Below are 24,858 nucleotides of genomic sequence, written 5' to 3' on the forward strand. Positions count from 1 at the left end.
TGACATTTTGAAATATACGAAAATAGGCTATGTTCGGACCCGTTTTGCCAAGACTAGAAAAGAGATATTTTATAAATGTACGCATGGATGTCTAGCAGGACCTCTCCACTGAAACATTTCAAAAATAAAAATATGTAACCTATCTTTGTTTTTTGCACATTTGGACCCGAAAGAATCAAAAATCCTCAATTATAATTCTATGCAGAATACACAAAGAAACATGCATACCAAGTTTGGTTCTGATTGGTCTAGTAGTTTCAGAGGAGAAAGTTTTTGAAAGAAATAACATTAAAAAAGGGAAAAAACGACGAGAAAGGCCAATAACTCCAACATGGCTTAACATATTAAAACAAAAATTTAACCAGAGATAGATCTCATCATGCTGAACACTTTAACCAGGTCAGAATGTAGCTAAACCTAACGATTTAGGAGATATATGCAAAAAAACTGCTGTCGGACCCCTATGTTAGATATTTCAGTAACGACGGTCATGTTTGTCTATGGATAAAAAATCTCCACATCGTTTCAAGGCAGAATACCCAAAGGAACATCCATACCAAGTTTTGCTTTAATTTGTCCAGTAGTGTCAGAGGATAACTTTTTTAAGAATAATTTTAAAAATAGCAGAAATACGTCCAAAGGGAAAATAGCACCAACATGCGTTTGCTAATTTTCAACATAAATGATCTCATTTTGCTGAACCGGTTTACCCAGTCAGAATTCGGATTAGCCTAACAGGTTAGGCAATATGTGTGAAAATAAATGCTGTCCCGACCCTTAAGTTCTATTTTAGTAATGGTGGTCATGTTTGAAAAAAAAATCATCACACCAGTTCTAGGCATAAAACCCTAAGGAACAACCATACGAAGTTTGGTTCTAATTGAGTCAGAAAATAAAAGTTTTGAAACATTGTTAAAGCCACGACAACAATGACAGACGACGACGGACGCCAAGTGATGGCAATAGCAAAAAAATCCATTATTTAGGCATTTAGGCTAATATTATTATTTTTTGCTTTTAAGATTAATTTCAAAGTGTGTGTAAATACAGTGAAATAAAGGTATCAATTTGACACAGGATAAAATTTGACGAAGAACCGAAGTGGTCACTTTTATATAATGTTATTATATTCCAAACTACCTTGTGGTTATTTAAAAGCAATCCATTTCCTTTCACGCCAGAAATCAGAAAAAAATACTTGTTTCTGATCCCTTTGCGGCCTCATATTCTTACTTAGTCACTGCCCCAAAAAACAACCCGTCTTCTTTTTGTGGTATGACATCATGTAGTAAAAATTATATATATATACTATTGTAGTTTGGAATAGTGTTGTAAAATCTTATAAAGAACAACCTATACTCAAGTTACCGCACGAATACCAAGAGTCTACGGACGGCTAAGACGACAACGCCATACCACTTTCGGTCGTATAAAACTATACATATCTAATGCAAAGAAACCAATAAACTATATGTGTACGTTTTGGGTTTCAAATAAGCTATCACTATGCATCAGATGCACTACCAGGAGATCCTTCAATACCCAACCTATATATCAGTGAAATAAAAACACCGGACTCCGCTGTAATACAAATGCTGAGCATCGGCCATGCATGAAATCGTTAATTCGACCTTGCAGTCAAATCTCAAGGTCAAAAGTCACATCATGGCATGCAAAACAGCATCTTCATCATTTTTATGCCCATTATCAAAGGCCTACACAAATAAATCCCTCCCAGAGCGCAGCATGATACGACTGCAGTTGTCGAACCCTGAACAGTTTCGGCAAGTCTACATGTACACACCATTCAAGTTTGATGCAGCTCTGAATTTTAATTCAAATTAAACATTTGACATAAGAAGACTTAACTATAATCAAGGTGACCCCCTTTTGGTCCTTTATTCATAATGAGTTACTCCCGTTATAACCCCCCAAATTTTTCCCAGCCTACAATGTGTTTTTGGTACCTGAAGATATAATTTCATAGATCCATTCACTTACATTATAGTATTTTCAGGTTATCATGAAAATGCTTGTTGGTTGTGGGCCCATTCGGACACCTAATTCCTGCAAGGTTCAAATAACAACCCAAAAATCAGTATCAACTGTCCTTTCGCAGTATGCCACCTTGTGGTACAATATCATTGACGTTTATTAATTTATAATTAAGCTGCTGTCCGGGTATCGCAAACATGATTTTCCCCGCCGTTTTATGTTCCTTAAATTCTAAACAGTTAAAGTCATAACTCCCAAAATAAATCTCGGACATAAACCTGTCATGCAAAATCATTAATTTGACCTTTAGGTCGACCTTCAAGGTCAAAGGTCGAAAACTATGGCGTTCGTTCTTCTGATCAGCTGATCTACCTTCATGCCGAATGTCAAAATTCTATACCAGGACCAAATAACTACAGCCTAGACACACTTAGTACACATGGATGGAAGGACAAACAAGATAGACAGACTGATGACTATCGGGTCTTTTTTGTGGCAAGGGCATCTTTAAAACAACTAGGCTGCAAAAATTTAAATAATTCCTTTTCAGCTAAACCAACAAAATCATAAAGAGTTCTCATGTATGCATTTATTTCTTTAAGCCTTCTACAATAAAGGCATACCTTTAATCATGTGACTCATAATCAATTAATGTTCATCATTCAAACGGAAAATCTCACAAAAATCCGAACAATGAGTAAGCTCTCATTCTTACATAAACATATGTACATGTACAGTAATTTACAGTAGGAACCTCTGCATGGTTCAAATTCATAGCACAAAATTACATATAAACATCTGTTAAAGTACGAAAATTAACAATGGCTGTGTTCATTAGGAGAGTACGAAACACTACATGATTTAAATTAATGGCAGAAATTTACAAATGTACAATAAATAAAAATTCACTTTTCTTGTATGAGAAACAGCAAAATTACAAAAAAAAATCAAGATTCTAAAAGTGTTACATCTAGCAACACATAATGTCTTCTATTGACACAAAAAATAGAGGATCGAATCTATATCATACTATCTGAAGAGACATAATTCTGGATCTCCTATTCTAAAAGGTCTTAGCCTAAAACTTACAAAGATTGACTAAGTTCAAAGGTCATGACTATTTAACCTTGGAAATAAATAAAAGTTGTACAATTTAGAATGAAAGACTAACAGAGCCAAACACTTGAGTTAACTTCAGTATTAGACCAAAAGTACATTCATTTTTAGTTGCGGCCACAAACTTTACTTTTTTATTGGGGAGGGGGGAGGGGGATGGAACCTTGTGTTAAAAGTTTCATTAAGATCCATTGTATATACAAAAATAACAATAATATATATTTCAATTTTCGATATGCTGTACAGGAGTTTCAAGGAGTAAATTATCATCAGAACCATTATATATAGGAAGATCTTAATAAAAAAACTATATTTAAAGAGTAATAATGATGAGTCTATGAATGACCATATCACTACACCATTTTACATGTATGACTACATCATTTTTGGAGTCATATTAAGTGTTATTCTCTGTAAACCAAACTGTCGATTTGTCTTCAAGAGTAATCAAGGGAACCAAGGTTATAGCGGTAATCAAAAGAATGCAATCTAGGGGCAAAGACCAGACATGGAAAACAGACATACACAACAAAGAACATACAGTAACTAAAATCATACATACAAAGTAACAAAAGTAAATGAGCAACTTGGACTCCACTAAAAACTGGGAGCATGGACCATGTGCACCGGTAGGGTAAGCGTCCTCTGCTTTTCTAGAAACACCCGCCGAGTTGCTCATAAAAAGTCAAGTCCGGGGTAGACAAACGAGGGAAGGAAAACTATGACCCGTTGAATAAATAGACCAAATGTGCCCAATTGTAAAATTTGTGCATGTTTTCTGAGCATGATTCAATGTTTTTTTCAATTTTGCCTAATGCTTACAGATTCCAGCACTTAATACAGCAGCATCAAAAGACTTACTGTAAGTGAATAGATTCGGGCAACATAGGAGCTTAAGGAGTGTGTGGGAAAATATTGTCAGGTTGAACAACCCACATATACTTTATGGACGCATTTATTAGTTAAAGCATTATTTACTGGAAATAGAAACAGCATTCATTGTATGTTCTATGATCTATCATGACTTGACTATCACAAATGTTAAGAACATCATGATATTAGGTCTATAATGTATATGAAGGGAACAATTTCTATAAGATTAATATAAAATTAAAAGAATATTTACAAGGCCTATTAAATAGAGTAATTCATCTATTTTAATGGACGGCATGTGGACAAAACATTGACATTTTTTGTCTCAGAAACCACAAAATGTACCTTAATTATTAAATGTATAACATAGAAAAAATGATCAAAGTTGATGCATGGAAAATAAAAAAAAATCTTTTTGTTGATTTTTTAGCAAGTTAGTAAAACAACACACCTAATGCCCAATTATATAAAATAATAATTAAGGAAAAAACATACATTTACATAATGATGGACTTATCATAATACTGTTCTTTGCAACAAAATGTTCACTTTTTCTGTGATAAGCTTCAAAATGCAAGAAATTCAACAACTGTTTTTTTTTCAATTTTTAACAAAATGAAATTGACAAGTACTGAATAAGCACGGTTCACTTCATGGTTAAAAAATTGCAGGTTTTAGAGCTAAGCTAATCTTAAAAGTGAAGAACCTTTAACATCAATGAGGAGTATGAATTTCTCTTTCAAGAAAAACACCTTATTGGCATGTTTTAAAGGTTCATAAATATTGAGAATAAATGTCACATTTTGCATGCTTTTGAAAGTTAATCACTGCTCTTATGCAACACTTATAAATAAATCATCAATTTACAGTCAAACCTTGATATGTCAAACTCAATACAGTTGAAATATTGGATAACCCGAACTAATTGACAGTCCTGGCAAAACTCCCCTTACTCGAATACAGTTTTACAACTGAATATGACTTCAAGGTTAAGTAACTAAGATTCCTAAATTTGAAGTAATTAGTGGGAAATCTGATTGCTTTAGTAAAACCATGATTGAAGTTTGTTTTAAAGAGGCAAATGTAATTACTCACCAACGCCTTTATGACTTGATCTGTGTATTTGTTAAACAAAATAGCTTGTGTAATAAAAAGAAACAAATTTGAATAACCATAGTTTTGAATTCACATTAACAATGACATTAGATACTTAATAATATAAAAAAAGTGGGCCTGAATCTCTCACCTGCTAAAAGTTTTGCCTTTCAAGGGCAATAACTCTTCACAAGAAGTTGTCCAACAATTTTGACTAAAAGAAGACTTTGGTAGGACTTGCATGTGTCATATGGATCATTTCAGCAATAGAAAGATTCTCTCTATCACAGTTTTCAAGATATTTACTGAAAACTAAAAAAAACAAACAACATTGTTCACCTTTCACGGTCAATAACTCTAACATGGAGTCATCTGACAATTTTGACTCAATGCAGACTTTTGTAGGCTTTCTGAGGAGGATCATTTTGAGAACTGAAAGAATTCAGCTAAACCTACTATCGATTTTGGAGATATATGTGAAAAACATCCGTCTAAAAAGAAAACATTGAAAAAGGGCAATAACTTCAACATGGCTTAACACATTACGAGACATATGTGAAAAACTTTTGTCAGACCCTATGTTCTATTTTAGTAACAGCGGCCATGTTTTTTGACAGATAAAAACTCCCCAAATCAGTTCTATGCAGAACAAACTAAGGAACATTCATACCAAGATTGGGTCTGATTGGTCTAATAGTTTCAAACCAGAATACTTTTGAAAGAAATAACATTAAAAATAGGGACAAAACTTCAGCAAGGGCAATAACTCTAACATGGCTGAACAGATTAAAACAAAAATTTGACCATAGATAGATCTCATCATGCTGAACACTTTAACCAAGGTCAGAACTGGCAAAAACTAATGATTTGGAGATATGAGAAAAACTTCTGTCTGACCTTATGTCCTAATTTAGTAACAGTGGCCATGTTTTTGACGGACCTGGAATCCTCACATCAGTTCTATGCAGAACACACTACGGAACATTCATACCAAGTTCTGATTGGTCAAATGATTTCAAAGAAGAAGATAAAACAGCAATAAATCTCATCATGCTAAACACTTTTACCTTATCAGAATTTGGCTAAAACTAATGGTATCTGAAGATGTACCTGAAAAACTTCTGTCTGACCCCTATGTTCTATTCGGTGGCCATGTTTTTCAAGGGATCAAAAATCCCCCATAAGTTCTATGCAGAATACCGTAAGGAACATTCATACCAAGTTTGGTTCAGTTTGGCCTTGTAGTTTCAGATAAGAAGAGTTTTGAAAAATTGTTTAAAATGGACATCAAGTAATGGCAATAGCTCAGCTGGCCTATGGCCAGGTGAGCTAAAAACTGATGAAGTTTTTTTTACACACAAAACAGATGATAGTAACTGGTGTATTTATAAGACTACATTTGTTTCACTAGTGAATCTAAAATTTTATCTTTGTAATGTAGTGTCCAGGATTTGATGATGCTCCCGATATTGAGTTATTCAAAGCAACATGTTACATGTATGTACCAAAAAATGTTTTCAATTTAGGAAAAAAGACAAAAAAGAATTTTCCCTAAAATATTTGATGTTTCACAGCATTTATAACAAAACTGAAATATGACACAAAAAAAATTATCTCCTGATACAATTGCAGGACATCTCCAAGTAGCCCTAATTAAGTAAAGTACATGTACATGTACAAGCAATATAATGTGCGCAAGTCATATAAAAAGCAGAAAGGAAACAAGATCAATATATTTCCTGATAATACTTGACCTTGGATGACTCAAATGATAAACATTTTTGCCAGGTCCCTTCGACTTCAGAACTAGGGTAAGGGACACTTACTCTTGCAATCATTGGAACGTTTGTATTCAGCATTTTACATCAATCTCATGTAAGCATCTAAGTGACTTGGACTGATTTCATTCTGTTTCAAAGGAAAGCTTCATAGGCTTTTGTGAAACTGAAAATGATAAACGTATCACTGATTTCAAGAGTTATGTCACTTACCCTAGGTCTACCCCCTTCACAAGGTTTGACTGTACATAAAATAACCGAGTTCATGTATTCTCTCAAATTTAAATTCATTTAAGATATATGCACAACAATTAAGTAATTTAGATATACCCTTGAACCAAGGAATCAAAAAATAAATAAGATATTACAATCTTACACATAAATACTAACAAACCAATGCAATATAATATGCCACTATTAAACTTTACACATTCATATCATTGCATTTTTATGTAGAGCAATATTCAAACCCAACAACACAAATTGACAGTCTATATTTAAAAAAGATGAGCTGTTGATATTAAATTAATGCAGGAAATTAAGCTCTACAAGAAGCATGTATTGATTTTGAAATGAAACCCAACAAAAAAAAATTATAAATTCAGACATCAATATGACCTTATTGTTTTACAATAGCAATTATTTAAAACTAACATTATGTACATTTTAACAATGCTCAAGTTGATTTTTCTTGTCACAAAACTATTGATAAATAACTGTTAATGATAAAATGTACTTATACATGTACCTGTGAACACAATAATTCTGAATTTACATCAAATGGTTTTAGTCATACTTATTTATTAAATCTACTTAAAGCTGACTTACACATGTATCCCGTAAACTGACTTATTTGAACACAAAATTTCCCTGCAAGCCATTTTTGAAGAAAATAAATAAAATAAATGACTTGACAGTAATAATTGTTGTAAAGATGATATTTGTTTCTTGGTGACAAGAGTTGTCTGTCATATTTGTAAATTCTACTTCTGAACAGACTTGAAACTGCTTGCAAGTTGTAGACATCAGATGAGATTGCTACTATGAAAATTCAAATGATTCATACAATGAACTTTCCCATTAAATATACATAAACTTCAGATATGCTTACATCATTTTGCCAATTGATCAGTAATTTCATCTTCTATTTAATCAATATGCAACAAACATAAATGCTTGTTTGCCCTTCAGAAATACACAAATTGGAATTATTTATCTGTTTGCTTATCAAATTGGGTTATCCCTGCACCACATTTGCTAGAAGTTCTAAATACATTGAAATTACAGGTAAACAATGATTGGGTAAAGCCAACATGCAATTTTTCAAATTTGTGGCTTTATTGTCCTTTATCAAACAAATTTGTGACATTTTATTGTCACAAATTTGTTTGATAAAGGACAATAAAGCCACAAATTTGAAAAATTGCATGTTGGCTTTACCTGTTTTACCTGTTTTACCTGATTTACAATTTGGACTCCATACAAATGGAAAAATTTCAGCAAAATATACATGTAGTTAACTTCAGGAAACAGAGTTGGTCAAATGATTGTTATCTGATAAATGTCTATGGCACTAGTATTCAACTGGATAATTGACAATGAATTTTAAACTTTCTACCAGACACTGATTCAATCAAGGAAAGACCAAGTCTATACCCTGATGTTATCTATATAGGGGAAATAATGTGAGTGGAGTCACAGTATCTCCACCCAACACAGTGGTGTCACCACTTCAAAATATGCTTGTAGTTCACTTACTCTGCTTACATAACAAAATTAATGTAATGATTTTTGAAGTTTAATAGTATTTCAGTTTACAGAAAATCAAATTAAAAGTATTGGAAATGAATCAAATTTACCTCGGTTTTTAATAAGCTGAGACACAAAAGAGAAAAATGGTGACTCCACAGTGAAGAGTGGACAAATTAAAATTTAGGTTCATGGAAGTGTTTTTTTTTAACATGTTAAAGCTATTTATTTATTTTGTTACATGTACAATGTATAGTTTAAAAATGGACAAACATAACCCAAAAATGGTGTAAAAAGAGCATGTCCTTATCGAATTGATCTTAAGGATACTTGGTCATTGTAAACTTAAATCACAAAATTAAAGTAACCAGAAAATGTAATACACCTTCAATTTAAAATAAATGAAAATGAAATACGCCAAAAAAAAATACTAGTCTTGTTTCCTTAAATAAAAAAAAATAAAAAGGGTAGGTGGGTACTGGTCGGGAAATTATTTTATATTTTAAAAACATTTTACAATGATTAATGGAGAAATAATCTAGACGTTAACAGTGCTTACCCGGTAAGCAAAAATGTCCATAAAATGTTTAAGGTAAGCACGAAAAAATATGGTAGGTAGGGTCAAAGGAAATTGACATATTATTTTTTGGTCTAACAAAATACACAGAACTAATCATCATCAATCACAATAACTTCTGATTCAAAAACGGCATCTCTGGGTTTGTTTTGTGATACCACAGGTTTTGGTGACCCAGACATAGACTTAGTGATGATGGAGGGTCTAGGAGGAACACTTTTCTGCACAGCAGTGTTTAAAATTACAGATCCATTTGTTTGAGAGTGAGGAGGAACAGTTGCTGAAGGTGTATGAACTGCTACTGTTGTTTGAATAGGAATAAATCCAGGAAAAGTAGATGTTTGTAGCACAGGTTTCATCTTTTGAGGACTGCTCTGTGAGTTTCTCAAAATTTGTGGCATAGAATCTTTAAATATTGCTCTATTAACCAAACCTGATACAGGTTTTGAGTCTTCCCTACATGTGCTGCCAGCAGGAGGGGAGGAATGTTGTATAGTATTCTGTAAGGATGATGGACTCAAAATGCCCTTTACACCTTGAAATATTCTGGTCCTAGTATTATTTGGACTAGCTGTTCTTGTTCTAATGTCTGGCCTTGACTGAAAATTAACTTTTGGCAAAACATTGCCAGGAAACCTCTGCATTTGCCCGGGCACTGAAAATCTTTGCTGGTTTGGCATTGGTACCCTCAAACCTTGTTGTGCTTGTTGAACTCTACTCATGTTTTTGAAATGAGTCATTGTTTGTCCTTGAGATCCAGTAGGTTTGTGTTGCTTCGTGCTCTTGCCAATTTCTTCATCAGAGTCATCAGAAGATGAAAGTTCTATAATTTCAATATCACTTTGTCGAACTGATGTTTTATCAAATGCCTGTTTTCTTCTGTTTGTACCAGTATTGCCGACTTGCTGCCTGGCAGATGAAGATGGTACATTTGATGGCACTATCCTCATTCCTTTAGTACCATCAGAATTATGAACTACTTGTGTGACCATACGTTGATTTGGAAGTAAGTTGTGAGGTCTGTTTAAGTTTCGAAGGCCATCACTTATTTGTCTAAGTTTAAAATACTTGGGTCCAGCTGAAAACTTTGGAACTATTTTCTTAATAATAGGATGTTCCTGTTCAAACATTCTACGAATGTAGGCATAAGGGTATGGTGGAGGTGGTTTAGACTTCATCCATTTCTTTATAACTCCAGGTTTTAACCTTTCAAGTTTCACATTGCATTTTACCATTTCTTTCAAAAGTTTTCGACTTTTCTTTGTAAGCCCCGTTTTTAATCGTAGCATGAATTCCTTTCTCTGACCTGAAGTAAACTTATACTGATGCTTATGCTTAGCCATATGCTTTCTATTTTTCTTATTGAATACAGTTGGGTAAGAAGATTCACCACGATGCCTTAACTTCTCAACAAAGTCATTGTTCATTGGACCTGAACAGAAACCTTCAATTTTATCTCCAGAAACTATGGAATAATTTGTGTTGATTTTCCAATGTTTTTTCACCCTTTGTCCCAGAGGTGAAGTTAAATCAATGCCAACTAGTAATGTTCCGAAAGGTGTACTTGTTTTTCTCCTAGCACCATATTCAGCTTCACTGTCAGAATCTTCTGTGCTATATTCTTCTGGAAGATCAATTGTTTGTGAGAAACTAAAATGTCTTCTACGACCAGCATGTTCTACATCCCTACTTAATTGTGACATTAGTGACTTAGGAGTCCTTGGTGTTTTGGCAGCACTTTCATCGTACGTCACATCAATAATTTCACAATCACTGTCAATATCAGTTACAGGTGATGCACTACGAAGTGGCTCCTTTGGTTTATCTGACAAGCACAAGGCTTTTATAAAGTCTTCCTTAGGAGGAGGAAGATATGGTTCCTGTTTAAATTTTTTTCTACGGCGGTACAATAATGTTACTGGTCGAGGTGGAGTCGTCACTTTACGAGGCTGAATGGTGATGTGTGATGGAGGCCGGGGAAGAAGTACATGAGAGGCCAGCACTATAGGTTGAGGAAGAGGAGGAGGAGGAGGAGGAGAAATTTCAGACTCCTCCTCTTCTTGTTCACATAAATCTTGGTGAGTCATTAAATCATCCTGGTTAGGAAACTGTTTGGCACATAGAAAACAAATCCATATTGGATCATCCACACTCTCCTGACTACAAGCTGAAACAGTAAGGAAAACACTGAAACATTACATATAATTTAATCATTTAATCAGTCATACCTATCAGCATGATGGACTAATGGACATAGTAGAATGACCACAATGCTTTCTTCCACTGATGGGTGATGCAGGAAAACCTATAGAAGCAGGGTTGCTTTAAAGTGCACTTCTATAAATAATTGATCATATATTTTTGCACATTAATCACATGTGTAGTTTTGTGTGTATTTTCTCGCATATTACAGGGTATAGGTGGAAGCATGTTTCACTACAACTGTTTGAATAAGTCTGGCTCTGACACCAAAAAACTACCCGAGACTGACATTAGTGATGTCATAAAATCTGACAATTCTGATTTGAGTTAATATAGAAATGTGATGGGAGAGCATAATGATTAAACAAAATTATACATTTCACCACTGAGGATGAAATCCTGGGCTCCTTGGTGACAAGCCAGTGGCAAACCTTTTTGGCTCAAAAATTCATCCTTAAGCCAAACCAATTAAATAGAAATTTAAACCTTCTACCAACTTTAATACATGTAGCCAGTCCTGTCACAAAACTAAGAGTATTCTCAGATTAAATAAAAGAACAGCATTCCAATGTTCCCCACAAAAAAAACAGTGTGAAAAACTTTAAATTCACTGAAATTTTCTAAGTCCAAGGGCCATAACTTCCATAAATCAATCAACCATAACCAAAGTCAAATTTAATCTGTAACTTCTCATAGTAAGACATCATAAAATATAAAATCAATTGGTAAAAGCATTACAAAAAAAAGCAGTAAACTAAATTCATTACATTTTCTAAGTCCTAGGGCCATAACTTCCGTAAAAATCATTCAACAGTAACCCAAGTCAAATTTAATCTGTAACGTTTCATAGTAAGATACATACGAAATTTAAAATCAATTGGTAAAAGCATTACAAAAAAAAGTGTGGAAAACTGTAAATTCACTGAAATTTCCAGGGGCCATAACTACCGTAAAAAACATTCAACCATAACCAAAGTCAAAGTTAATCTGTAACTCTTCATAATATGGCCAAATACCAAAACCAAGCTTATTAGGTAAAAGCATTTAAAAAAAAAGGGCAGAAAATGCAGACATACGGACAGATGGATGCTCGGCATTTCCATGTCCTCTCACGATGTGTTGTGACGAACGAAAATCGTTTTATGATCTTATGCCTGATCAAATTAAAGCTATCACACTTTACTTTTACTGCTGGCATGTTGCTGATGTCAACAGTGCAATCTTCTTTCATTTAAGTTCTCACCTCCTTTTGCTTCTTGACTAGATTCCATGACTTTTCCCTAAAAAATAACAATGGTACATTTATAATTAAACTGGTACAAACACCAGAGTGTACACTAATAAATTTTATGTTTATGTCCTACTAAAGTAGATCATTACTGGAATTGTAATGACCCATTAATTCTAATGCTGTTAATTTTGATGGTGTTGTCATTCTTTAATATGTTCTGAACTAGCTTGGAGTGACTTTTGTCTATATGGTGTACAATGTATATTGAGGTATTGGATGTATTTCTGAGTGAATTTTAAGGTGTGCTCATTTGTTGTTTCAGTTAATTTTTTTTACCTCACATAAAAGAGGAATAGTTAAGGCCTTATAAATCTAATTTAACACCACCACAGACATGTACCTGTAAACAGTGTAGAAAATGTTGGTCATTAATGTGTACAACTGTCGTCATTTGACTTCTTGGTGTATTTTGAAGAAGTGTCGCTGTTCTGTTACAGTAGATTTTATGTTTTGTTGTCGGGGCCTTTCAGAGCTAACTTAAAGCTGTGTTTACACTTGATGAAGACCTTTTGGTGATCTTTGTATTTACTATTTTTCATAAAGGTTAAATGATGGTGCATTTGTTGCATTTTATCATATGTGTTACTTTTCCTATTATATACCTAGTAATTTTGATCAATAAATATTTTAATTTTTCTCAGATGATTTCTGACGAACATAATTTTCAATTCAAGAAAATACCTCATCAATCTTGATATAAAGTTCATTTTCCTACAAATTATCTCCAACTTGCAAAGGACTTTTTACTTGTTGCTTTGCCACATATGATTTTGCATCAAAATATCCTCAACTTAATTTAAATTTTCAGTTTTGAGATGACGACATCACATGATGTTTAAATTTAGATCATCTCAAAGATTGCGATGGAGACACTAATAACGTGAACATATTCTATATTTATTTTATTGTTAATGTGGAAAGTATAATGTACAAAATTAATATAAAATGACATTAACTTGGATTAATAGGTCTGTTGTTTACTATTTAACAATCAGTGAGTCATAAACCAGTAGCATTAATTATTATTTATCAGACTCAGTTAAAAAAAAAAATTATCCAGTGACAGAAATCCATTAAGTCACTCCAAATCTTTGTATATGAAAGACTGGTGAAGAAGCACAACATGTACATGATGTAAAACCCCTGAAGTTTGATTCACCCCTTGCATTCCTCCGACAATAATTATATTCCTTTCTTCCTCCTTAAAAAACATTTCCCCACATTTTTATGTTTGTTTGTGTGTTTGTTCATTGGGGTTTAATGCCCAAGAGCAATATTTCAGCGATGAACATGAAGTGGATTATAAAATGAACATGAAATGATGAAATAAATAAGGGATGGGACACAAGGGCAACAGGGCTGACAAATTTAGATTGCCCCTAGAACAGGGAGGGATGTGTAGGGTCGGGCAATTTAGCCTCCTGTGGCGGAGGGCCAAGGTTCCTACTTCTATGGAATACCACAGCAGTGTTCTTTAACATGTGAGGAACGTGGCATCTTTCCCAACACGGTGCACCACTATGGTTTGCAGTCAGTTTTCCATATTATAGCCTGACAACCCCAGCATGTAACACACCAGGGGTACCCCATTCCACCACCTGGGCACACATCCAAGTTGATCTGTGGGCAGAGCGCCTAGCACCCAGCTAGGTTTCTGAGCACTATTTAGTCGCCTTTTACGACATGCTTAGCGCTGCTGCAGGCCTACTCTTTTGACACCCGGATCTGCACGGGGGCACAATTTTTATGAGACTTGGGGCAAAAGCCTTTAGTAATTTTATTTTTCTGATTTTAAGTTTTGCTGTTATTGTTACCTATTCTTCAACTGAATAGATTTTCCTATATTGGACTATAATTCATTTGTTACGTCATATGAAAACAAAGACAGCTACTTAATATCTGATTTACACCTTCATTAGAATTAATTTGTGGCCAAGTGGGGTGATGTCGGCCAATGTAATAACTTTTATTGGCTTCAGATACCTGTGTGGTCACACGGTGATCAACTGACCATAGCGTGTTCACTGCTAATTACCTTGTAGGATGCTGTAAATGACCTCAGGGCACACACGTTTCCTGTTGTAATTGATTTTTAATCCTCAAATTAAAGTTTATAGCACAGCGCTGGTAGCAAAATAGCACAGTACAAAACTCGATAGCGCAGCACTTTAAGGGCTTGGGGAGAACACTGTCTATTATAGATTTCTGGGAGTTGTCTAAATATTGCATAAAAAAAAATGAACATTATGGAACTTCAAGCCATTGGAGACTTTTGTAAACCTTCTCATAAAGACCATTTTATCAATTGAAATCGAGGGCCAGGTGAGCTAATTAACAAATTAAGTAAAAGTTATTAACAAATTATTTTAAACCACTTAAACCCATATCCCAGCTTTTGACTGCCCCAAAATACTTACATGTACTGCAACAGGAACACCTGGAATTGCTATCTCTGGAGCAGTGTCAGAGGTCAGCAAGCTCTCTTGTCCTAAGTGTTTGTAACAACTCTTCACTATATCTCTTAACAACTGTTCTTTTATCTGGAATGTGAAGTTACCAGCTTGTACCTTGACTTTGTGAAATCAAAATGTTTAATATCATAATTAGACATTTTTGTCAATAATCATTTAAGTGCTCAACAACATAGATTCTTGCTAATAAATATTTTTGTTTTTTTTATATTTCATGACTTTAGGAAAGATATATACTGTAGTAGATCATCTCCACCAGGAAAACAGAACTTCCATTTGACATTTGTTTCTAGCCTTTCCAAATTTGTCATGGTTGCTACATCCAACCTGAAAAATTTTGTTATCACCAAGAAACACAGTGAGTAATGGTATGCACACTAAAGTTTGCTCCTGCTCCCACTCGAACTGTAATCATGAAAATCTTTCAGTCAGATTAACTCCCCTTGCAATACCTTACATGTCTTTCATCATCATGGACATCTTTATATAGTGCCAAACAACCATATTAAATTATATTGAATTCTATTATTGAACAGTTTAGGTTTAGTGAAGGCAATTGTGATTCCTACAAAATCCCAACCTTTGTTTGTATTGGGAATGTGATGATGTTAAGGTTGCTATCATTTAAGATTTCAAGTTTTTTAAACAAAATGTTCAACTAAAAAAATAGTGCAAAAATGTTTTCTGAAAAGATATAAAAACGCTTTACTGGGAGCAACTTGATACAACTACAAACCCTGAACAGTAGGGGCAAGTAAAGACATTTGTATACAATCCAAGTGCTTCATTTTGGCCCCTTATTCTTAAATGGTTCCATTCAAAACATCCAAAATCAATCATAGCCTTCTTTTGGGCAGTTTGTGGGTTTGGCATCTTGCTGTACAATTTCGAAGTGATCCATTCCCTTTAACTTAAGCTATTATCCAGAAATTAGAAAAAAAATGTTTCTGGCTAATTTATGGCTACTTATTCTTACTTGGCTGAAGTCACAATCCCCACAATCAATCACAATTTTTCTTTTGTTGTATTGCACCTTGTAGTTAAAATTCAAACTAGATACATTCATTTTTACTGTTCTGACATGGGAAAATACTCTTTTCTTGTCCAATTTGACCACTAAATAAAAGTCAAAACCCCAAAATCAATTCCAGTCTTCCTTTGGTTGTATGTCATTGTCTGGACATCAGAAAAATAGTTGCTTCTCACCTTTTACTTCTAAAATGTTCAAGTTTAATTCCCGAAACCAATCCCAGCCTGACCTTTGTGGCAAAGAAAATTGTGAAGCAATATCATATATCTATATACTTTTACTGGAATTATTTAGTAAAATTCTATGAAATGCTAGTTTTTGGTCTCTTATTCCGAAACCTTTTGGGCAATAATCCCACAAATCATTATCAACCTTTCTGCTGTAGTTCGGAACCTTGATATAAAATTTTATAAAGATGAAAGAACTAACATTCAATTTATTTCACAACAACCAAGTGTCTAGAGACCATAAAATGGATGATGTTGAATGCACCACAACATTAAACAACCACAATTTCTTCAGGGTCATATAAAAAGTATTAGAGAGGGAAATAATTCACTGTTTCACTGCGAAAGCCCTAATGCTGTTATTGTACCGGTAATCTCAAAGAATTATCTGACTCAGGACTTCTCCATGCAACACTTTCAGGCCACCACTCAGGTTTGAACTGTTTTTTTCCAAAGTGAGGACTTTTTCTTCCTGTTACCATACACACCAGCTGAGGAATAAATTCTTTAAGCTGTACCTAAATATAGAAGACATAAAATTCATTCATGTACACAAAAAAGAATTCACTATTGTATACATGAATATATATACATGTACCATACAACTTTTTTTTATTTACACTTTAAATACTGTGAACAAACTCATGAAGAGAATACCCATTTTAAGTGGATTTACATCATGTTAATAAACCCTTAAACGTGATAATCTTCCATTCCATTGACTAGACATAAATCATTTTTAATGCACACCTGCATGATATTCACCATCCCATAAATTTTCAAAAAAATCTGTGGAGTGGTTTCAAAAAAATTATGGTTACAAGGTTTTCACGTGAAAAACCCCCCAGTTAGGAGTTTCTTCCGACATACACATTCACATACATTACAATGCCCAATTTTTTAATTGAATTTGTTAAAATCCTTTCAGCAGATTGACAGGTATTGTGCTGAAAAGATATATGTGAACAGACACGCAGACATATAGAGTGATTCCTACAAACACTAAAACTGTGTTTGTAGAGGTATGACAAGTAACCAAGTTCAAATATAACACACATGCACATGGGGGATGGCATATCAACCATTGTAAATTGGGTACAAATTTACTTATTCTTATAAATTCTTGAAATATCAATCTGCCTGTTGATTTGGTTGTATGAAGAATGATATCTTTTTGCCTGTCTATATACAATGTTGATGCATACGTACCAATTTAAAAAAAAAATAGATTACCTCACTTGATCTAACTTAGAAAGCATGAGATTTAAAACCAAATCAAACTCACCTGGGACATGGTGTCAACAGACAAGGGAGGTAACTCTGACCCCATGTCTGTGTTCATGTGTGTTGATTCCGCTTCAACTATCATTTTTAGGACATGTGATCTCCATCCTACTCTTGAACAATGATGATCTGAATAAATTGATAATATGCTTCTTTAAAACTAAAAACAATATAATTACAAAAATTTGGCAAGAAACATTTTGGAATTATAATAATGACTGCATATATGTATAAAGCAGAAATGATTTTATGCGGTCAACAAACAAAGCATAAATTGGCAAAATTGAAAGTAAATATACAATAGAAAAGAATAGTAATGGTAAAATCCAGATTCGAAATAACGGAAATCCGCTAAAAAACATAAGAAAATCATGTCTGATAAAGACAAAACATTCATGATCAGGGGTTCCAATTAGTGGTGGTCCAAGGTTTGGGTTTCTCAGTTTCTAAACCAGGACCTTTAGCAAAGACTAATCAAGGGAACCAAGGTTATAGCGGTAATCAAAAGAATGTAATCCTGGGACAAAGACCAGACATGGTAAATAGACATACACAACAAAGAACATAAAGTAACTAAAATCATACATACAAAGTAACAAAAGCAAATGAGCAACTCGGACTCCACAAAAAACTGGGAGCATGAACCAGTTGTACCAGTAGGGTAAGCGTCCTCTGTTTTTTTAGAAACACCCACCAAGTTGCTCATAAAAAGTCAAGTCCAGTGTAGACAAACGAGGAAAGGAAAACTGCTCTCACGATAAACTCCAACAATCAATCAATCATGACCCGTTGAATAAATCAGTTTTCACGGTGCAGATGGATACACCATAACCATCCACGAGATCATGATGACAACCATAAAACTTCTGTAGTGATGACTTCAATCTTGTAGCTATATAACCCTGTTCCAGAAGCCTATTTGTTAAGAGTTCTAGTGCGATACAAAGTCTGCATAACGTATGCATTAACCTAGGTCATGGACCTTTAACCCATTCGAATGACACTTTATTGCAGACTTTTGGGTGTCCTGGAAGCCTTTTTTCAGTTATAGCACGAAATGGGAAAAACCACCCTGTCTTTCTATGAAAAAGTACCAAAAATTGAAAAAGTAAAATCAAAATTTTATAGAAAACAAAAGGTAGCATATGACCATGGATACAAAGAGTATCTTTAAGTTTCATGGCATTTGCTGTCTTGCTAAAAAAGTTGGGTTTTGTTTAATTAAAGCACGAAAACATAAACCCTTCCCCCATCTTCTTTTCTAAATGCAAAAAAATCTTTCACGTATAACTCAAGAACTAAAAGTTTAAAATTAATGTAAAATTAAAGGGAGCTTTCTTTTATCAATACCATGATATGTCCTGTCAAAATTGACAGGCATGTAAACAAGAGACTCTCAGGAGCCTGAATCACTCACCTGTGTAAATTTTTGCCTTTCAAGGGCAATAACTCTTAATAAGAAGTTGTCCGACAATTTTGATCCCATGAAAACTTTGGTAGGACTTATCATGAGGATCATTTCATCAATCAGAAGTTTCATTCAATCTATTACAGTTTTCAAGATATTGACTGAAAACTGCAAAAGCGTAATTTTTTGCCTTTCAAGGGCAATAATTTTTACATGGAGTCATCTGACAACTTTGATCCCTGAAGACTTTTGTAGGCCTAATAATAAGAATCATTTCAGTAATTGAAAGTTTCATTCTATCTATCATAGTTTTTCAAGATATAGGTTGAAAACTGTAAAAAAAAATGTCATTTTTCATCTCTCAAGGGCAATAACTCTTACACAAAGTTGTCTGACAACTTTGATCCCTACAGACTTTGGTAGGCCTTATAATAAGGATATTTCTGCAATTGAAAGATATTTGCCAAACCTAACGGTTTTGGAGATATATGCAAAAAACTACTATATGACTCCTATGTTCTATTTTAGTAAAGGCGGCAATGTTTTTTAACCAATCAAAAATCTAAACCATCATTTTGTTAAGGATACCCTAAAAAGCAGAAATACCAACTTTCATTGAATTCTGTACAGTAGTTTCTGAGAAGATGATTTTTGAAAGTAATAACATCAAAACTAGCAAAAAACGTCCAAAAAAGGGCAATAACTCCAACATGGGTCAACAGATTTACACCAAAATTTGACCATAGATAGAACTCATCATGCTGAATACTTTTGCCTCTGTCAGAATTTAGCTAAATGTAACAGTATTGAAGATATATGCAAAAATCTGCTGTCTGACTCCTATGTTCTATTTATAGTAACAGTGGCCATGTTTTTTAATGACAATGACAGACGGTGACGATGGACACCCAGTGATGGCAACAGCTGACTTGGCCTATGGCCAGGTGAGCTAAAAATTGATGGCTGAGATTTCCAAGAAAAATCTAATAGATTTTTTTTTCATAATCAGACCAGAAAGAGAAAAGTTCTCAATTGATTTATAAGCTACTTTGGCCTTTCATAAACTGAAAATGATAAAGGCTATTCAAAATCTGGTAAATTTTCTTAAAACAGAATTTAAGAACCAAATAAAAAAAAGAATTATTAAAATTGAATGAAATATTTAAATCAACACCTATTTCACTCCTTTTTTCAGAGCAAGTAACAATATATCAAAATTTTGTGACATATTGTTTACTACAACTTAAGTTTTCATACAGAGATGAAAAAATTATCAACAATAACAGCAAAAAATAATTACATCTGCTATAATTTTCTTGACGTATAAAAATACCACCACATAAATTGAGATTACAGGAATTATCATGATCATGGAACTGAGGCTGTCTTGTACTATAGATATATTCTAATTTATTATAATTACATGTATATAACCTTTCATGAGTATCTTTTAACAACCCATTAAACAAAATAATCATACACAGTTATGTAATGTACAATTGTAATTGGCAACAAAATTTTACTTGTGGATAATCAGATCTTAAATTTACTTGGACTTTTAATAAATTTATTTTTACATTGTGTAAAATGGACTGTCTATTTCCTAAAGATTAAATCACTAGTATTTAATCACTGTATCAAATGTATTTTTGCAAGAAAGTATATTTAATAAAAATGATACATAAACAAATGTATGTATACAGCATTCAGCACAATATGCTTTCAACCTTTTTTTATACATACAACCACGGGTCCAGATATTTTGACAGCCCATGCCGGATATTTCATCAAATTTCAGCAGACGTTTTTGTCAGTATTTTACATGCTCAGATCGAAAATTAACTTAAAAAAACTTTACTATATAGTTATTTTAAGATAAATATTGGAAAGTGTGTTATTCCATCCCATACTCTGTGTTTTAAAAAATATCAGTGTGAGTGAACGAATTCAGTTTCGACCACACATGGACATTCTAACGTAAACATAACATCATATTACTCTGACTTTTTCATCACACAGGCAAACAGCCGAAAACTTCCGAATGATGAAAAAATGTTTATTACTTGTAAAACAAAATCGTTAACACATTTTGTATATGATTTAAATGGTCTGTTGACTTCTGTGTTAAAAGAATTCAATCGATAAATTAATAATAAACAACTACGACTGATTTAAAGTTTCAGTTTCATGTGCCTTCATTACCTCTGAAAGATCGCTGGGAAAATGGTGGACTTGTCAATCTTTTTTCTTAATTAATCAACGAATAAATGTATGAAGATTCTCCGAGTTACTTCAATTAATTCGTTTACGCAATGGGGCTGAACGTGTACCGTTAATTCAATTATGCAATCAATTAATCAGTTGCAGGTAAATCACAGTCACAGGTGGCTGCACATTGGCTAAAATTGACACACACTTGTCAATTAATTTCAAATAAACAATTAGGAAACTGGTGGACAGGATGTTTATATGCTAATAAATCCATGCAAACTGTAATTCATAAGGGTTGACACTTTTTTATGTCCGATATTGGAAAATGGTCATCGGTCAATGACGGGCATTTTATACCGTTTCTGGATCCATGCATTAAACTAAAGACTCTAGAAAGCCTGAATCACTCAATAGGTCTGCCTCACCATGTAGGTAAATTTTACCCTGTTCAGATTTGGCTGAACTCATTTGTGGCCATGTTTTTGACCACAAAAAATCTCCACACAGATTGTTAAGGTTATCCTAACAAACATTCATGCCATGTTGAGTTACATTCCATCCTACTAGTAGTCTCAGAGCAGATTTTCAAAGTTGGAAATGTAAAATTAAGGAAAAAAATCCATTTCAGGACCCATAACTTATTCATCTGTCTACAGATTTTCCTGCCAATTTCGGCATAGGTCCAAATCATCACGCTGAAGAATGTTCCTCCCTATCCTAAATTTATTTACCGAAGTCCACAAGTTAAATACAAAGGGTACATTATCTATAACCCCAGTACCTCAAACCATAAGGAACCATTCAAATGAGTTCAAGTAACCTGGAGTGCGAGATTTCCTTATTTTTTTCCTTGCCAGTCTGAGTTTGACTTCATCGTTATGAAGCACCAACTTTGTTAGCTTTCGGAATATTTTTCATTTGCTTCAGAAAGGTTTGTTGATTTGTAGGCATTTAAAAAATGTTGTGTGTGCTTTAAAAGCTTTCAGTTTGTGTTCTTGGGTCAATAACATGTTTTCATTTAATTTTCTTTGATTCTTTCATAAAGCCAAGTTTGGAACAGTCTCGAAATAGAATCAGTTCTACATCTCATTTTCTGTGTCCTGTGTGACATCCTACTTAAATCTGGTTGGTTAAATGAGGGAATTAAAATAGACTGGAAGCCATTCAGAACTACTAAGTCCATATGTGACAATGATTATGATAATTAATCGTAAATTAATTTTCAAAATGGCATAGATTACCTACTCCAAAGATTGTTTAAAGAAGATTTTTTGTAAATAAAGAAGATAGCTGCAACAGATTTCAATCAGCTTTTGGAGTTTCCTGTAAGTTAATATAAACTAAAGGCACATATGAAGCACCGCCATGCTACATCCACTTGGCCTATAATTTTATGTGCCTGGATATTCAAAATAGAGAAAAGGAAAATAGAAGCGATTCTTTTTTGTCAAATTTGTGCATTAAAATTTGACAAAAAAATGTCTGGCAGTATGATTTTGGGATTGCTTACCATTTCCAAATCTCTGACTTTGCAGTATATATTAAATATCTACATTTGTATGCTCTTAAAAAGAAGTTAAAAAATAGGACACTCCCTATTACTGAAACTTCCAATATTTTCTGAGACAAACAATAATATATTGAAATGCTTCTTTTTTTCATTATGAGTAATCACTTTTAAATAAATAGAAACATTAAGTGCTTCAAACCGCGTAGATATATATTTAAATAAAACGTCAATGTTGACGTGTGTTATGTCACCTTTAATTTGGCGTAACGTGAAACGTCGCTTCAAACTCAATCTAACAAGAAGTGGACACTAATTATATAAATATCGTACCAACAACAAAGTAAATATGGATAAAGTGTTTTGTTTTTCACATCATATGTGAAGTGTTTACCACTAATCGAGTAAATGAATCCAAACAAAAGCGAGATCAATGGCCGCGCGACCACTTCCCTTCCAACATCGTCAGCGGGAAATTAATGTTTTGCATTGTAACTAACGACCTTTCCTTACCTTTTCAAATTCAATTTTCAATTCTCAACAACGGAATCGACAAATTTCAAATTGAGTGAATACTATACGACTGAATAGCCATGTTTGTATGTCTACAACAACAAATATGGCGGACATAGAGTCGGTGCTCGCAAAATTGTCATATTTTGATGACGTCACAATCTAGTCGAAAATACGACATAATCGAGCTCTTCGTGACATATTAAAATGTCAAAAAAAATTTTTATTCGTGATTTTCTTTGGCAGACCAGCATCAAAAATCTAGATAGAGGAATAATTAATAACCATTGTTGACAGAATTTTAAAAGGCAAGACCTATGGCTGGCCCGTTTGATTCGGGGTATTTTTTGTTGGTGATGTGTTTCTTTTGTTTGTATGAATTCTGGCTTCATTAAAAAATCCTTTATTGATTACATAATTGGTATTACGATTTTCAAAAAATATCTCCTTTCTAGTGTGATGGGACGGGAAAAAATGAAAAATAAGTATTACTAAATCATGTATTTATTATGACAAGCCAAAATTGACAAAAATCAATATTTTGTAATATTAGAAAATGAATTTATGATATTAAAAAGTCGCTTTGCAATACTGCAAAAGCAGTCACATTTTTCAAAATTACAAATTGATTTTCTAATATTAAAAGATCGTAATTGAATACTACAGATCCACTTACTAATATTAGAAAATCAATTTCTTATATTAAAAAAATCATTTTTCAATGTTAGAAATTCAATTGAATTTTTAATATTAAAAAAAGTGTTTTGTGATATTAGAAATCTTATTTGTAATATTAGCAAATGAATGTGTAATATTAAAAAAATCATTTTTTAATATTAGAAAACACTTATTTTCTAACATTACTAATTCATTTTCTAATATTACAAATTCCTGATTTAGTAATATTATAAAATATCAGACATTTTGTAATATTACAAATTGAATTTGTAATATTAGAAAATGAATTTGTAATATTAAATATTAGAAAATGAATTTGTAATATTAGAAAATCACTTTGCAATATTGCAATGTCAGTCACATTTTTTAATATTACAAAATGATTTTCTAATATTAAAAAATCGTAATTGAATACGACTAATCCATTTTTTAATATTAGAAAATCAATTTCTAATATTATAAAATCAATTTCTAATATTAAAAAATCATTTTTCTAATATTAGAAATTCAATTGAGTTTAATATCAAAAAAAGGATTTTTTTTAATATTAAAAGGGGGTTTTGTAATATTAGAAATCAAATTTGTTATATTAAAAAATGAATTTGTACTATTAAAAAATCATTTTTTAATATTAGAAAACACTTATTTTTGTCCATTTTGGCTTGCCATAATTTATGCTTAGAATAAGTCTGTACACATGTTTGTTAACACAATTGACAAAAATCTTGTTGCATTCTGTATGGACTCAATCCCTACTTTTTCCTTGTCTATTTATATGGTAAATTTATTAAATTATTTATTAAGGGACATGTAAAAATAACTTATTTGCTTTTTTGTTTCATTTTCGTTTTTA

The 24,858-nt window shown here is 32.9% G+C and overlaps 1 protein-coding gene across 4 annotated transcripts; it reads right to left on the reverse strand.

The window, feature by feature from the left end:
* Window positions 1-2,564: 2,564 nt before the first annotated feature.
* LOC148628180 (uncharacterized) lies at window positions 2,565-23,459 on the reverse strand. Of its 4 annotated transcripts, none has more exons than XM_088584236.1 (6): window positions 23,328-23,459; window positions 17,690-17,817; window positions 16,773-16,922; window positions 15,094-15,216; window positions 12,629-12,665; window positions 2,565-11,350 (listed from the first exon to the last, which is right to left on the reverse strand). In XM_088584236.1, exons 2-6 carry the CDS (start codon window positions 17,771-17,773, stop codon window positions 9,276-9,278), a joined length of 2,469 nt encoding a protein of 822 aa, XP_088440362.1. In that variant the 5' UTR covers window positions 17,774-17,817; window positions 23,328-23,459; the 3' UTR covers window positions 2,565-9,275. The 4 variants fall into 4 exon arrangements, with proteins under 4 accessions (XP_088440362.1, XP_088440392.1, XP_088440372.1 ...); XM_088584266.1 differs by lacking the exon at window positions 23,328-23,459 and adding an exon at window positions 23,209-23,315; XM_088584246.1 differs by lacking the exon at window positions 23,328-23,459 and adding an exon at window positions 23,148-23,282.
* Between the last annotated feature and the right edge of the window lie 1,399 nt (window positions 23,460-24,858).

The sequence above is a fragment of the Perna viridis genome, chromosome 1 (genome assembly GCF_037379345.1).
Source record: "Perna viridis isolate PV_CMFRI_1.1 ecotype Kerala chromosome 1, ASM3737934v1, whole genome shotgun sequence".
Classification (NCBI taxonomy): Eukaryota; Metazoa; Mollusca; class Bivalvia; order Mytilida; family Mytilidae; genus Perna; species Perna viridis.